Source organism: Charadrius vociferus, unplaced genomic scaffold (genome assembly GCF_000708025.1).
Source record: "Charadrius vociferus isolate BGI_N301 unplaced genomic scaffold, ASM70802v2 scaffold478, whole genome shotgun sequence".
NCBI classification, from domain to species: Eukaryota; Metazoa; Chordata; class Aves; order Charadriiformes; family Charadriidae; genus Charadrius; species Charadrius vociferus.
Genome location: NW_009650063.1, coordinates 242,383 through 259,006, shown reverse-complemented (window position 1 = coordinate 259,006; position 16,624 = coordinate 242,383). Strand labels below are relative to the sequence as shown.

Below are 16,624 nucleotides of genomic sequence, written 5' to 3'. Positions count from 1 at the left end.
CGGGCGGCTCCCGGGGGTCCCCGCCGGCGGGATCGCCTCTGGTACCTTTCGGCGGTGATCTCAGGGCAGTGAGGTACCGGTTCCCTCATGATTCACCGGCCGGTGGTGCCCACCGGTGCCGCCGCGCTTGGGCCGGCGCGCTGTGGTGAGGTGCGGCGGGGGCGGGCCGTCGTCGCGAACGTTAGTTTGGGTTTCTGCGGAAATTTGAGGCGGCAGGGGTTGTCAGATTTGTTAACAAGGGGTTGGGTGGGATAATTTTTAGCAATACTTCGTCATCAGCCGGTTGTCAAAGTGATTTTAAAAAGTTTGCCGTAATCACCCCTTAAAGATTCGAAAATGGCAAGGTTCACCCGAGACTTAGGACACGTTTCCTAAATCAGATCACACACGCACACAAACAGATACAGAGGTTAACCTATATAATTAAGATGTTTCTCTTTTTTAAAAAGTAGTTAATTATTGGGCCTTCCAGTACCTAAAGGGGGCCTACAGGAGAGCTGGGGAAGGACTTTCCACTAGGGCATGTAGTGACAGGACGAGGGGGAATGGATATAACCTGGAAGAGGGCAGGTTTAGATTAAACATTAGGAAGAAGTTTTTCACTTTGAGGGTGGTGAGGCACTGGAACAGGCTGCCCCGAGAGGTTGTTGAGGCCCCATCCCTGGAGGTGTTCAAGGCCAGGCTGGACGTGGCCTTGGGCAACCTGGGCTGGTGGGAGGTGTCCCTGCCCATGGCAGGGGGGGTGGAACTCGATGATCTTCAAGGTCCTTTCCAACCTAACCCATTCTGTGATTGGTACCAAACAATCTTTGAAACCTTGAGAAATACAATAGTAATGGGTTATTCTCTTCCTTCATCGGCACCTGTCAGCAGACAGTCTCTGAGATCCTCGTGAAATCGAATCTTTGGAATCCCCACGAAATCTACACTTTAATCTCCTCACGAAATCTACTGTTTGGAAATCCTCAGAAGCTCTGGCCCGAGGGGTGTCCCAGCTCAGGGGGAGGTGCTGGGCCACAGCCTGCTGCCATCCCGGAGAGAGCTCAAGGGGTCTTGCTTGGGATGGCTCTAGTTATAGGATCGCAAGATGATGGACTTTGGTCAGTATTTTTCCATTTTGGCCACAGTTCTTGTCAGGTGGTTCTGGTACCTTCCAGATGGGGCCAACATCCCGCCAGCAGGAGTTTCAGGTAGGGTTGGAACCCTACTATGCACTTGGAACCAGGGCGAGAAGGGACCTAACGGTCCCAACTGACTTGCAACCAAGATAAGAAAGTGCCAGATCGTCCGAGTCCACTGCACCTGCCACCGAGACAAGAACACAACATTGGCTGGTCCTGACATTGCAACGTGGCCCAGGGGGTCTGCACCACCACAGCCTTCTTTAGCTTGGGCAACCAACCAGAGCTGTACTTAATCCAGGTGATGTGGTATCAACGCCTTGTGGCAAGATATTGGTATTTTCTCACCTTTCCTGCACATTTCTTGGGAGATGCTCCAGTATTGTGCTTGACCTCACGCTGCCTTGCAATGCTGCGACTTCAAGGCCAGGCTCATCGCCCTCATTGCATCTCCTCAGTCGTGTTGATCTACTGAGGTCCAAAAATCCTTCCCCTTAGTCCCTTGATCAATGATCTTTCTTTACACTGTATAATTTTATTCCAGGTCTATTTATTTTCAATAAATGATTCCTGTCCTCCTCATCAATAATGCCAACTAGCTTCATAACAGTGAACCCATAAGTTTGTTTCCAATGGTCTGTTTTCTGTCATCACTTCTTTCAGTGCTAGTTGTCACCTGCCCTTTGGTTCTTCACCCAACATCTAGATCTACCAATAATCAAAGAACAGTACTGAGTTTATCTGATGAAACAATGGTGCATTTTACACTGTGTGAACCTCCACACGATGCAAAAAACATTGCTTCAAAATTTTTGCATGCTGTCCATCCTGTGTGCTGAGCAAAGCACACACAGGCAAAATGTGGCTAGCCTTTCCACTGTACGCAGTGTTCCAGCATATTATTTTTATAGTAAAATACATAAAATCTGTATTACATAGATATCCACTGCTGTGCTGCTGCTGCTTTTCTACTCTGCAGCCACTGTATCATGCCAGATACAGCTAATATGTGATATTAATCTCTCAAAGTTTTCTGCTGCCTGAGTTATTTTCATTCCTCTCTTCCATCTTGCCTTTGCCCCCATAGTTAATACCAACACGGGACTTGATCTCCATTGTCTTTAATCTGTATTCCACCCTAATGTCCTAACTTCGCTGCTCTCTTTTGATCTGTATGGACACAGACACTTCAGCTATTTGTTTGCATATCCTTGATTTTTTTTTGTAATTCTGTATTGAATGACTTTCAAGAAACAGCTTTCCTAAATTATTAACCAGTTTCTTCTACCTTAATTTTCGTTCCTGGTGAACTTACCGTGTATTGTTATCTTCCTCCTCAATGCAGTTCTTCCTCTAGCTGATTCTGATTCCCATTTCTACAACTTTTCACTCTGGGAATCAGATCCCTGGGAACCCTAATGCTAAGTCTGCTCTGTATTCAAGCCCTTGAGTTCCTTACACTTGTTGACTAGGCATTTTCCTTAGTTCTGTCAGGCTCCAATGAGGGTGATGATGAGGAAAAACTAACACTTACTGTAAATCATTTGCATCAAGCCCAAGAAGAAGTTGGAGATATTTACCATGACCAGATCTTTGATTAGTTAGACACCTTCCGAAATTCTGTTGTTATGTTTTACCCCAGATTTGTCCATACACTTTCTATACCATTATTGGAAAGTGAAAACCATTGCTAGGGATAACCCACAAGATGAAGAAGGAGGCTGCTCGGTGTGTTTTATTACTAGCTGTTAATGCTACCAAAACCTCTCGTCTTAGTACTCTGAAGATTTTGACCCAAACTATGTAAATTCAGTAAGAGTTTCACCAGTTATATTACAAATCATTTGATTTTCTCTCTCCCCCCATGTTCTGAATTTGTTTAGCAGAGGAGACTTAATGGTGTCTAAATCCCATATAGTCCACTTGTCCTATGAGCACCAAAGCCGTCAATCATATTGTAGGTTACTTTATTCAGATTACATTTATTGCTAATATTTTTAACCAAAACTTCTTGCATTTTACATAAATAAACTTTTTGCTTACAGGTGTGGACTGCTTATAGACTTTTGCAGTAGAACAAAAAAGCAAGGATAGTTCAACCCTTTCAGTGCAGTGCACTGTCACACAGATCCAGCCATGCCTGCGGAAGGGAAAAGCGATATGGAGAGGATTGGCCTCTTCAGCGAAACGGGTTATATTACCATAGGAGATAAATATGTATCACATTATATGCGTAAGTACGTTTAATTTTAAGCACTTAGAAGTGATAGGGACCACCTCTAGGACCCATCTACTTTCAGAATCACTATTTTCTGATGGTTTTTTTTTTTTTTTGTTAAAAGGAACTGCTTTTTCATGCATATTCTTTGCTCAGGCCTTCATTATTAAGGGAAAGGCTTGATATGTTGGAATGAGTATATCAAAGAAAGGAAAAAGCCAGTAAAACTGAAAAATATGTGTGCATAACAGATTGATAACATCTTTTAGTGTATACATTTCCTTTTAATATCAATTATCTGCAAGTTACCAGTATTTTCCTGCTTTTGTGAAAAACAACAGTGGGTTTTGTGTGCTCTTTCAGCAGGTTTTCTGTTCTTGACAATTACATTGTCATTATTTTTAAATTAGTGTTGCAATTCTTTTTCTGTTCTGATCTGACTCACATGTGTGAGATTCCCCATCCTGTCTTCTTAAAGAATGTTCTTCTTTTCTTGTTGTTTAATGGTAATACTAATTGAGAAAGGTATTTTTTGTAATTAGTGAGGTTACAGAGGTTAACCCTCCCTAGCTGCTTTGAAGTAATAACACAAAGTAATCCTGCCTTCCCAATGATTTCTGATGTGGTGTGGTGTCAGTGGTGAGTATGTCTAGCAGAACCCCATCTGTCACATTTCTACCACACTGAGTTACTGGGGATTCAAAACCCAACTGGAGGCACTTAAGCTATTCTACCTGGCCTATAATCAGCGGGAGAGAGAGCTGCTCCTCTGAAATATTACTTGTATTATATAAACAGGCATCAGCTCCAGCTCTGAATTGTAGTCTGGAGTAACCAATCTCTCTCTGCTGCCTGTAAAGCAAGCACAGGGGTTAGAAAACTCAGACTAGGTGCGGCAAATACCTTCTCATAGCACTGTCTTTTGGGCACAACTATTTATGTGCACGATTTACAAGTTAAATGCTCTGTAGTACATTCTTTGAGCCACTGAGATACAGACTTTAGTTTTTTAATGTAGGCTAAGAGCAGCACTAACACTGGACAGTTATTTACAGTTCTTACTTTTTTAAAGGCCCTTTTAACGAAGCTGCGAGCAAGAACAGACAGATGTTACCTGGGGGGACCAAAACACTGTCAGCTCTGCAGGCAGGTTATTTTGAGCCTCAGTTTGTGAGGATTTTCGATGGTGAAGCCTACTCAAACCCCGTTCAGCTAAGGAGACGCTATAGATTGGCAGAATCAAAGAAAAATTTGGGCAAAGCTTTCCTTCCCAGTAATGGAGACAAATTGCCGTAAGTGTTGTAAAAATGTTTTAAATTGAGCTTTTTTTCTTTTCTGTACGCTAAAGATGATTTTCACAGATTATTTCTTATAAAACCTGTAATGAGAGTACAATATTGTCATTTCATACAATGTAGTGTTAGTACCGAGCGAAGGATTTTGAGCAGCAACAGAGGGAAGTCTGAACACAGGCAGAAATCAGGTTCTAATGCTTGCTCTTAACTACTGTTTTTTGCTGTAAAGAGTTTTCTTAAACTTTAGCTTTTTATTTTTGATGAAAATTAAGATGGCTATGGGAAAAGGGTGTGGATAATTAACACTGAATATTTCATTTTAATTTAGGAGGAAGTCTGTTGGAACTTGTCAGATACAATATCTTCTTCCTCCCATTTCTGAGCCTCCCAAAATAGAGGTGGCAAATATATTGCATAAACAGTAGGAAAAGAGGCCGTTTTCCAAATGCAATGTTTTCCTCTCAGCCAATCCATATTCATTATCTTTTTGCTAGAAAAAATGCCAATTATCCTATAGGATGATCAGAAGATGTTACAGAGTTGAGGCATATATGCAGAATATTAAAATAAATGCATCTTTGCTGTTTGCACAATATTAATTGCATGACAAAATGACACCAATGCAATTGGTGCCATATAACTATTATTATTCACATGTGAAAAACAGATAGAGCCTGGTTACTCATTTACAACTATAAAATCTTGTTTTGTTGTTGTTGCTGCAATAAGAGACAGGAGGGTTCAGTCTTTGCACAGAGCCTGGTACTTACAGTCTCACGGTTCCATTGAATCATATCTTTCTGCAGCTTTGCTTTTGGAAAGTCTGTTGGATGTTACCGGAACATCTTAGCTTTTAATAGGAATGTAAGTCATGGTCTGTAGGCTTTCTGTTGGATATATGTGTGCTATTTATGATGAGACAGGCACTGTGTAAGCCCCGTGTTCAAAACCTTCATTCAGCTACAACTTGACTTTATAGCAACCAAATTATTTAACTGTTAGAAACACCTAGGCACTGATTTCAAATCCATGTCAGTCAATGAGAGTCCTGTTCACTTTCATAGAATCATAGAATGATTTGGGTTGGAAGGGACCTTAAAGATCATTGAGTTCCAACCCCCGGCCATGGGCAGGGACACCTCCCACCAGCCCAGGTTGCTCCAAGCCCCTTCCAGCCTGGCCTTGAACACCTCCAGGGATGGGGCCTCCACAACTTCCTTGGGCAATTTGTTCCAGTGCCTCACCACGCTCAGAGTGAAAAATTTCTTCCTGATATCTAATCTAAGTCTATGCTCTTTTCATTTAAAACCATTACCCCGAGTCCTATTGCTGCATGCCCTTGTAAAAAGTCCCACTCCATCTTTCTTGTAGGTTCCCTTTGGGTACTGGAAGGCTGCTGTAGGTCTCCCCAGAGCCTTCTCTTCTCCAGGCTGAACAACCCCAACTCTCTCAGCCTGTCTTGATAGGATAGGTGCTCCAGCCTCTGGACTTGCTCCAACAGGTCCATGTCTTTCTTATGTTGGGAGCCCCAGAGCTGGATGCAGTACTGCAGGTGGGGTCTCACAAGAGCAGAGTAGAGGGGCAGAACCCCCTCCCTCGCCCTGCTGGCCACACTGCTTTTGATGCAGCTCAGGATATGGTTGGCTTTCTGGGCTGTGAACACACCTTGCTGGCTCATGTTGAGCTTCTCACCAACCAGGACTTCCAAGTCCTTCTCCTCAGGGCTGCTCTCAATCCATTCTCCACCTGGCCTGTATTTGTGTTTGGGATTGCCACAACCCAGGTGCAGACTTTGGGACTCTTGCTTACAATGAAGACTGCTAAGGCACTCACTTCCATGTATTGCCTCCACAAATGCACTTGTTGGGGCACAAATGCTGGGGGGACAGCAGCTTGCGCTCTTACTCTTGTTGTAAGACTTTTGAATACTTCTAGACATGAACTTTAGGACAGGTTCTTTTTTGTCTTTATCCTTCCCTAAATCTGTACTGGCAGTGTCATACAAAGCAGAGGCTGGGAAAGTGGTGAGGTTGTCTTTTAATGGAATCCTGAAGCACTTATGGAGAGCAATTATATGTTTCTTATATCCAAAACTGATACGTTACTACAGAACTAGTGTGGAGCTCTGTTGCTGTTCATTGAGTTGTTATTCTTGGCTGGCTGAATGATAAGCAGCTCTTGGGAATCTTTCCTTTACAAGGAAGCCACATTTGTTGTTGGCTGCAAATGGAAAGGTCGCAAATATGTCATATTCTGAAGATGTGACTGAAGCCTGGACCTTTATTTTCTTCATATGTCTGTTCTCTTGTTGTTTTGTTACTGGCGTATAAAAAGCCTACTCACAGAAGTGACATTTAAAGAATATGAAATAAAGCACTGAAGAGCTAGGAAACGCCAAAATAAAGCTTGTCTGTGTATTGTCAGTTTGCCCGTTTTTTCCTATATAAACCTCTGTATGTGGGTTTATGAAGTCCCTAAATAAATGGAGGGTAATGAACAGACAGGTTGGTGTTCTGTGCAAAGAAGACAAATGTTATCTTGACATCCTAATCCTGTCAGTATCCATTAATGGCCCTTTTAAGTAGAAACTCATTGAGACACTTTACTCTCTCCCCACTATAATTGCAGACAGTAGAGGCAAAGGAGATTACCTCTGCTGTCTGGAGTAGTTGACAGATCTCATACAGTAGCCCCAGCTTATTTTTTTTTTTTGTTCTCTTTAGGGATTTTGGGGTGTAGGGACAGAGGGTTGGTTGGTTGGGTCTTTTTTTGACCACCGTAGCTGCAGCTTAGTGGACCAAATTGCCATTCGCCTATTTCATTATTTTGTCTCAGTCCTTTTCTCCTTTAGTAGCTGTATGATCATGTACTTTGAGAGCGTGTCATGCACCTGTCAGCAAATACTGATTTTCAAGGTGGTTTTAAAAAAAACGTCTTTGTGAATTCCTGCAGTTTTGTAAGCAGAGACATTTCTCCTAAATGAGCTGTGCTTCTTTTTACTTTCCTTCTGTGACAAGATGGAAAGTTAACTCATCCTACCACCTCCCAGAAAAAAAATCTTTCAGACAGGCTCCCCATGTTGCCGGCTGCTCCGTTATCATACCAACACTAACTTACTATGCTCCATAAACTTGTGGGAAAGACTTTCCTCTTATCATCAAACATCAAGCCTGTTTAACCTATTCCTCTGGGTCTCTGTGAATCTGTCTCTATCAGTGTTACTTCACCTTGTTGGGGCAAAATTAAAACAACCTCCATTAGGTATATTTGTATTATTAAGATACCTTAAAACTTCATCTCTGCTGCCATCTTGTTTCTTTTTGTCCGTCACAGTGTGTGTGGAATTGCTGTAGTAGTAGATCCACAGAAGGTGGATCTGATCTGGTTTTACATTTAATTCTTGAAATGCATATATTGTTTGCATTTTCTACTTACTGTGGTTTTATCACACTAGATATGGAAAGCCTGAAATATTTGCAAAACATTAATTAATGTGTTCACTTGCTATTTTTAGATGTGGACTTGGCAGCTATTATGGAACCATAGGAGGTTCGTATGCATACTTCAGTCCACAATTGAAAGCCAGAGAAAGATACATTCCTCCTGGAAAGAATTTTTATACTAATCCAGGAAAGAAAGGAACTGGATATGGGTAACTTCACAATATGGCTTCTTGCAGATTATTTTATGAAATCTTTCTTTAGTTTTGAACACCTAAGTAATTAATTTTGTTTTTACAGTTATGCAAACCTTACTATAGGTGAACAATTTCCACATGAACCTGATGGGTATGAAGTAGAAAGAATAAATGCAAAGGTAAAAATATTTGTTTACTATTTTAATTTGTTTTAATTTAATTTGTTTAATATTTTATTTACTACAGCTTACCTGAACTTTTTGTTCCCTGTGGTGTTTCCTTTAGCTTGAAATCACTAATGTTGATTTACAAAGTGGAGGAAGGAAAACAAATTAATGACCATCCTGTATAAAAAAACATTTAGGTATTCTTTGTTTATTATTTTTTCTTTGAGACATCTGGCATTATCGCACAGAAGTGCTACCATTCAGGATTTGACCTTCATTTTTTATTTGGAGACCTTAAGCTAGAATGCAGTAATGGCCAAACAATGCCAATAGCAAGAACAATAATACTTCAGTGTTATTGTCAGAAGAATGGGACCTCGTTATCCTAGATGCTATATTAAAAAATCCTGTTACTTTTTTTCCATAGAAGTTCATAAATCTAAGAAAACTCGTAAATTTGCTTGCACTGATTTTAGTTATCCTGTATATTCTCATCATGTGTACTGAAAAATAGCAGCAGGAGGACATTTTTTGGTCTAGGGTAAGAATGGGATTAGAAGAAACAATTCAGCTACCTGCAGTTGAGACAAATTCATACTCAAAACTGAGCATCCAGTGCAGAAAATGAGAACAGAGAAAAGAGGGAGGAGGGATTGTTTCCACTGGATAGAAAAAAAGGAATTTGCTCTGAGACATTAGCATGAGTTACCAGGTGATACTGTATTACCGGTGGTACATTTTACACTTGTCTTTATACTTGTTCGTAATGTTTTAACCTGTTTTATTTTAAAATGGAATCTGGGAAGAATAGTCAACATCCCCCATGACACAAAGAACCAATTCCTAGAGAAGCTCAGCTTAGCAATGTGCTCGGAATCTGGGAAATGTAGTGGCCAGGGTTCACAAGCGTGAGCAGCTGGGATGTACGCAGGCAGAATTTTCAAGCGTGTGTGTATGCACACGTGCCCAGGTCAACAGGTCTACAGTAGTGCTAGACACATCTTAAATGCATAGGGCTTTTCCTGACATTTTCCTACCTTACTTTTGTAGTGATTGTTGTGCTTCCTGGCCAATGGATCTATGTTCCGTTATATATGGTGGGTATTTAAAATACCTCCGTCATCAAACAAGACCAAATAAAGTTAGAGTGAATATTCTCCAAGACTAAATTTAATGCTTTCCATTTTTCTCTTAGAAAAAATCCTCAAGATTGTTTCTTTCAAAGTATTTGTTTTACAGAAAGCGCAAGAGGAACATAAACGGTTGCTTAAAGGAGGGCCTTTCAAGTTAAATCTGTATCCCCAGGAGTATTTTGATATGAATCCCTATTTTAATGACAAACCTTTGCCACCTGTGAAGAAACCACCTCCAGAGAAGCCAATTGCACCACCTTTCAAACCAAGTTCTCCTGCTAAAAAGGTTAGTTTGTCCTATAGCTACAGGAGACAAAAGATTCAGATATTTCCTGTTAAAAGCTTTGCTTATGGTACAGAAGACAGAGGTAAATGTTTAGTTTTGCTATTCATTTCTTATTTTTCCTACTAAAGATACTGTCGTGGTTTGGGCAGAACCATCCGCTGTGTGAGTGACAGACACTCCCCCCTACCTCTCTTCAAAGAGAGAGAGACTTAGAAGTTTAGAAGGAACTAAACTACTTTCATGAAACATTAATAATAAAATAAAAAGATAATAATGAAATATATACAAAACTGTATCAAGCTCCCAGGATGACAGTCACGTCAGCTGGCACTGGGGCAGTCCCAGACTGGACTCAGTGATGGATGGGAACTGGATGCCGGATCTGCATTCAGGATCGGGACTGGGGTCAAAGGCAGATGAACAGACAGAATCCTCCTCAGACATTGGCCATTGAAGAAAGAGAGTCCACCCTTTGATTCCTCAGCTTTTATGCTGAGCATGAGGCAGATGGGATGGAATACCCCGTTGGTCAGTTTGGGGTCACCTGTCCCGTCCACTCCTCCCCACAGGTGGGACTCCTTTGTGCTTTTCTGCTTCTGACCCCCCAACGGGGCAAATAAGCAAGTGAGCTGCCCGCGGGTGTTAGAGCAGTAAGGATAACCAAGAGCCTTTCTGCATACCATTCCTTGGCATCAGCTATAAACATAGGTCTTACCACTCTGGGAGTGAACAGTGTCTGCACAATATGCTGCTAATTTCAGTATTAGAAGAGGCCCAGCTGAGAAGCAAAGTTACTGAACAAAATTGCTCCTGTTTTACCTCAAACCAGGACAGATACTATTCCATTTACTTTGTTTTCAATTTCCAAAGCAATGAAATCTTCTTTGACCCAACAACAGCTGCTAACTAGTTTCAAGTGACCTAAAAAGTGTTTCTTTTTAAAATCTGCATAGTGCTGTTAACATACAGTTAATTAACTGCATACACCATAAAAAGATAAAAAGCAGAAGGTTATGCAATCAATGACAGTAAGACTAGATTACTGTAGCAGAATGAAATGCTCTCCTATTTTGGACGCTGTCAGTCACTCTTATAATTTTTGAACCTGCTAATTACTCTCAACCTATATAGACAAACATCTAAAAGGTAATTCCTAGAAGTGTCATTTGAATAGATAGCTGGAAGGAGCAGAAAAACTCAGGTTAGTCCCTCTGCTCAGAGAAAGGCTGCGGAATAAACTCAGGAGTTATCTGTTGCTTGTCCATCAGCAGGCACAAATTTGGAATCCAATTTAGAATTGGCCAGCTCTTCAGCGGTTTGGAGAAAAGGAGGAAAAGGTTGGGAATAACTATATATGGAAGGGCTTAGAGGGGATAAGAAATAAACCCTGAAGTGGGTATGAAGGATATATAGGAAAATAGTTCATTAGTTCCAGTTGCTTAGTGTCATTGTTTCTTAAAATCTAAATGGTTATTTTTCCATTCCATACAGGATTCCATCTTGATACATTTTTTTTTGAGATGAGATACTAAATTTATGCCATTTACCATAGGCTAAACTTTAATTTCACTTTGACATAGGTTTAAGATACATAAATATCTCTCTCTTAAATCACTTCAGATACCCAATACAGTGATACTCCTTTATCTGTCCCTTTTCAGCTCTTCGTTCTGGAGTTCCATTGTCAGTCATTTAATACCGTGCTCTGCTAATCATTATTTTCCTATTTTTATGTCCTTCACCCTTGACTTATTTCACTGACATTGATTCTTCTGAGGAAGGTGATGATTGCAAGGAAAGCATAACTGTTCAGAAAGAGACAGCAAAAATGCTTACACGTATATAATTGTGTTGGGTGTTTGGCCTCATAGATCATAGAATGTTTTGGGTTAGAAGGGTCCTTAAATATTGTCTGGTTCCAACCCCCCTGCCAAGGGCAGGGACACCTCCCACCAGACCAGGTTGCTCAAAGTCCCATCCAACCTGGCCTTGAACACCTCCAGGGATGGGGCAGCCACAGCTTCTCTGGGCAACCTGGGACAGTGTCTCACCACCCTCATAATCAAAAATTTCTTCCTAATATCTAATCTAAATCTCCCCACTTCTAGTTTGAATCCATTCCCCCTCGTCCTATAACTACATGCCCCTGTAAAAAGTCTCACTCCAGGTTTCTTACAGGCCCCCTTCAGGTACTGGAAGGGGCTATAAGGTCTCCCCAGAGTCTTCTCTACTCCAGGCTGAACAACCCCAACTCTCTCAGCCTGTCAGATGAGGCAGCTGAGCTCTTTCATAAGGGAAATCTGTTCAGAAAAGTTAGCTGCTAGAAAGTCAGCATATTGTCTGGCTGATGGTGGTGGTGATCCTGCTTCAGGCTCCCCATCCATCACACCATATATGCTTTACCCGTAAATTTAATTTTATGTGTACTTCCCAAGCTACTGCACACTTTCCCTCTCTGCTATATAAATTCTTACTGGAAAAATTGCTTTAGTGTTGATTGAATTGCTTACTGCTGCACTTTTTAAGAATGCAGCCTTAGCAGACTGTGGGGTTTAGCTGTACTAGGGGATTGCAAAGAATTAATCAGGTCTCTGCACGGTTTTTAACTAGTACTAGTGGACTTAGCGTTTCAAGAAAAGCCAATGCTGTGTTCAATCCTGTATGTCAGAAAGCATATTGATAATAATCATAGAATCTTAGAATTGTCTAGTTTGGAAAAGATCCTTAAGATCATCAAGTCCAACCATTAACCTCACACTACCAAGTCCACCACTAAACCATGTCCCTCAGCACCACATCTACACGTCTTTTAAATCCCTCCAGGGATGGTGATTCAACCACTTCCCTGGGCAGCCTGTTCTAATACTTGACACCTCTTTCAATGAAGAAATTTTTCCTAATACCCAATCTAAACCTCCCCTGGTGCAACTTGAGGCCATTTACTCTGGTTCTATCGCTTGTTACTTGGGAGAAGAGACTGACCCCCACCTGGCTACACCCTCTTTTCAGGTAGTTGTAGAGAGCGATAAGGTCTCCCCTCAGCCTCCTTTTCTCCAGGCTGAACACCCCCAGTTCCTTCAGCTGCTTCTCAGAAGACTTGTCCTCCAGACCCCTCATCACCTCCGTTGCCCTTCTCTGGACACGCTCCAACACCTCAATATCTTTCTTGTAGTGAGGTGCCCAAAACTGAACACAGCACTGGAGAAGGGGCCTCATCAGTGCCGAGTACAGGGGGACGGTCACTGCCCTAGTCCTGCTGGCCACACTATTCCTAATACCCCCAGTGCAGGACCCGGCACTTGGCCTTGTTGAACCTCATACCATTGGCCTCAGCCCGTGGATCCAGCCTGTCCAGATCCCTCTGTAGGGCCTTCCCTACCCTCAAGCAGATCAACACACCCGCCCAACTTGGTGTCATCTGCAATCTTCCTGAGGGTGCACTCGATCCCCATCCAGGTCATTGATAAAGATATTAAAGAGAACAGGCCCCAGTACCGAGCCCTGCGGAACACCACTTGTGACTGGCCACCAACTGGATTTAACTTCTTTCACCACAACTCTTTGTGGCCGGCCATCCAGCCAGTTTTTTACCCAGCAAAGAGTACTCCTGTCCAAGCCGTGAGCAGCCAGTTTCTCCAGGAGAATGCTGTGGGAAACCATGTTGACAGCTTTACTAAAGTCCAGGTAAACAACATCCACAGCCTTTCCCTCCTCCACTAAGTGGGTCACCTTGTCATAGAAGGAGATCAGGTTAGTCACACGGGTTAGCCCAATCCCTGCTGTGTGTAACAATCCCTACACCAGTACTGGACATGGAGGTGTACTAGTGACATAGGAATTCCTTTTTTTTGCCACAACATAGCTCATTTTAGCAAGTTATGTTTTTACTTTTTCTGTAACATTTTTAAGATATTTTCCTCAAAATCCAGAATTATGGAAGAACATTTAAAATGAAGAATTAATAAAGATAATGACTAAAATTTTCCGTAAAGTTTCCACTGCAAATTTAAGGAATGTTTGTTTGTTTGTTTATATATGATGCAGTCTGCTATTTAGTATTCTTACTTGCTTTTGCATAAAAAATATTTTAATTAACTCAATTATAGTAGTTAAATAACTCAATTATAGTATAACTCAATATTGTAGATTGGCACTTCAAAAAGTTGGTTTTTTTTTTTTTCAGTCAGGGGGCATGAAAGGAGGCACATTTGATCCTTACCCAAGCCATTCCGCTGACCCTTATGTAATTAAAAAATCTGAGGCTGTTGCAACTAATAAAGAACGGAAGATTTTTCATCCTCCTGCTGGACCAAAAAGCAGACCTGTTAAAAGCATAATAACTTTAAATGTCACAAGGTAAGCTCCTTTAATTTGATTCCATGTTTCATGTATGCTGACTGCCAAAAGTCATTAGCGCAGCTTTATGTTACTGTCTAAAATAATTGAATAAATGAAGGAACAAATTATTAACAAAAGGATAAGAAATGTATAAGGAACTTGGCTTTCTGAATTTATTCCTACTCTCTTCGGTAAATTCAGGTTACTTTATAAGGCTGTATCTATCAAAGAGACCTTCAAAATCATGCTGTACACATGTTATTGAAATATTATTGGGTTTTATTCTTTTCTGACTTGATAAATGTAAAAAGACTGTGAATATTCCTGTTAAAAACAAAATCTGTTTTTGTTGTCCCTTATGTTTATGGAGTAAAACTGGCTCCCTCTGCTGGCAAACAGAATATTTAAAACTGTGAAGATTTTGGAACAATGGCACTCAAGTTGGATTCCTAACTACAAACATGTGCTGTGCAATGATAGAAGAGATTTATAGTACACAGTGCATGTATATGGGTAGATAAGGACATAATTCTTTACTTTTGGTCTTACTAAGCTATTACTCCTATATTTAAACAATTTTTCTGGTTTTGGCTCTGTTGTAATTCAAGCAGAAAAATCAAGACTGTGTTCTTTAGAGTTATTTAGAGAAATCACTTTCTAATGCAGACTTCTAAGACTGCATGTAAAAGAGTTAAGCATATTATTTTGCATACTCCATGTGTAACATGAAAAATTTTAGAAATACTTGATTAAAATTTGAAAAACTGTCTTAGAGGAATCTGCTTCATATTTATGATTTGTCTTTTACATATCATATGTGAAGTCTTAAGAAATACACCTTCCTTACTCACCTGTTGCTGTTCTCTTTACTTTATTTCCCCATGTATCAGCATTTGCATAATCACTTTTTAAGTTGCAGGGATATTTTGAAGTTTTTATTTACACTAACAAGGCAGAACCAGAAGCTACATATTACTCCACATTGCTTTTCATTACTGATGGAAAGTAAGAAAGAATTGAAAGTAACTTTTTGATACACCAAAAAGCGTGGTGACTACCAACACCAATGTAAGAAAGTACAACCTTCCATTTATGCGGTGGTGTTTTTAAACTAGTAAAAGGCAAAAAGAATGGTCTGAATAGCCTTCTTATTAGTGTAATTGTTTGTATTATTGTTTTATCAACAATTATTTATTCACATTCCCAAATGGACTGTTTTTATTGGGAAAAACCCCTAAGTGTATGAGAAGTAGGTTTCAAAATTGAAAGGGGGTGACTGATTGTGAAGTATCCCTGTGTGCTCACAGATACGGTTATCCTGGACTCATGAAAAATATTTGTAAAGAGAAAAATTTCACATATCCAACAGAAATTCCAAAGAGAGAAATTAAAACTAGTATTTCAAATTCTGCACTACTGTTTCCCTCCTAAGAATTTTAAAGAGTGTATTTATTTGGGGTTCATTATTTCTAGGTTTAATAGAATGTGAACTGAATTTATGATAAGTATGAAGCTCATAGCTCATAGTTTTTAAGAAATATGGTAAGATGTTTTTCAAGTCATCTGCTTCCCCACTGAATTACAGTTCTTTATGTACTTTCTAATGGAAAGCTTATCTTCTGATATTTGGACCATAATCCTGTAACTGGATTTGCTAGTGTAGATTCTTGCTCTCATGCAGAGCTCTATTTAAATAAATTTGACTTCATGAGGATTCAAATCATTAAAACTAATTACAGGACTGAGTATACCACAGTTTTCCATTGTTACAAAAACTCTTGTAATTTGTACAGTGATATTCTACAAAAATCTAAGAAGCTTCTCTTCATTTACATTTCAGATCATTAAATGGAAAGAACTACAAGACTGCACATCTGACATCTTACTAGGTACAAAAGGTGAAATGACGGGTACATTTTAAGACTGTTGACAAAGCAAATAAAATGTGAAAAGTGCAATTCAAATATATAGGGCAATTCAATCCGTTTAATTATTGAGAATGCAATCTTTTGTTTCTAAATCTAAAGCAATAATAAATAATTTAAGAGCATTTGTTTATTAAGTCCAAGGTTGCATTTTTATATAAATGTTCATCTTATTGCTTAACTGGACTTTTGCAATGTACTTTCAGAAAACATACTTTCTAATGAGTAATTTGGGTTGCAGATTGACTGTAAATTGCAGGGGAAGGAAGTGCATATATTTTAACATGAGTATCAGTGTATGTATTAACCAGGTTAGTCACATATGGCCCATAGTGAAACTAAGGTCGTTGCTTCCTGTTAGCAGAATTACAACTTGTATTTTATTTCAACTATAATTTTGTGTAGGAACTGTCTTAGAAATATATAATTTTTAGTTTTGCTGACCTTTTCAAATTGACCAATATCAAGGATTGTTGAAAAGCAGACCACAAGCAGGCTGTTAGG

The 16,624-nt window shown here is 40.1% G+C and overlaps 1 protein-coding gene across 1 annotated transcript; it reads left to right on the top strand.

Moving 5' to 3' along the window:
- Positions 1-3,257: 3,257 nt before the first annotated feature.
- On the top strand, positions 3,258-16,084 carry LOC104292387 (chromosome unknown open reading frame, human C4orf47). The gene is made up of 7 exons (XM_009891768.1): positions 3,258-3,354; positions 4,412-4,631; positions 8,149-8,286; positions 8,375-8,450; positions 9,678-9,857; positions 14,041-14,213; positions 16,036-16,084. Exons 1-7 carry the CDS (start codon positions 3,258-3,260, stop codon positions 16,082-16,084), a joined length of 933 nt encoding a protein of 310 aa, XP_009890070.1.
- The last annotated feature ends 540 nt before the right edge of the window (positions 16,085-16,624 follow it).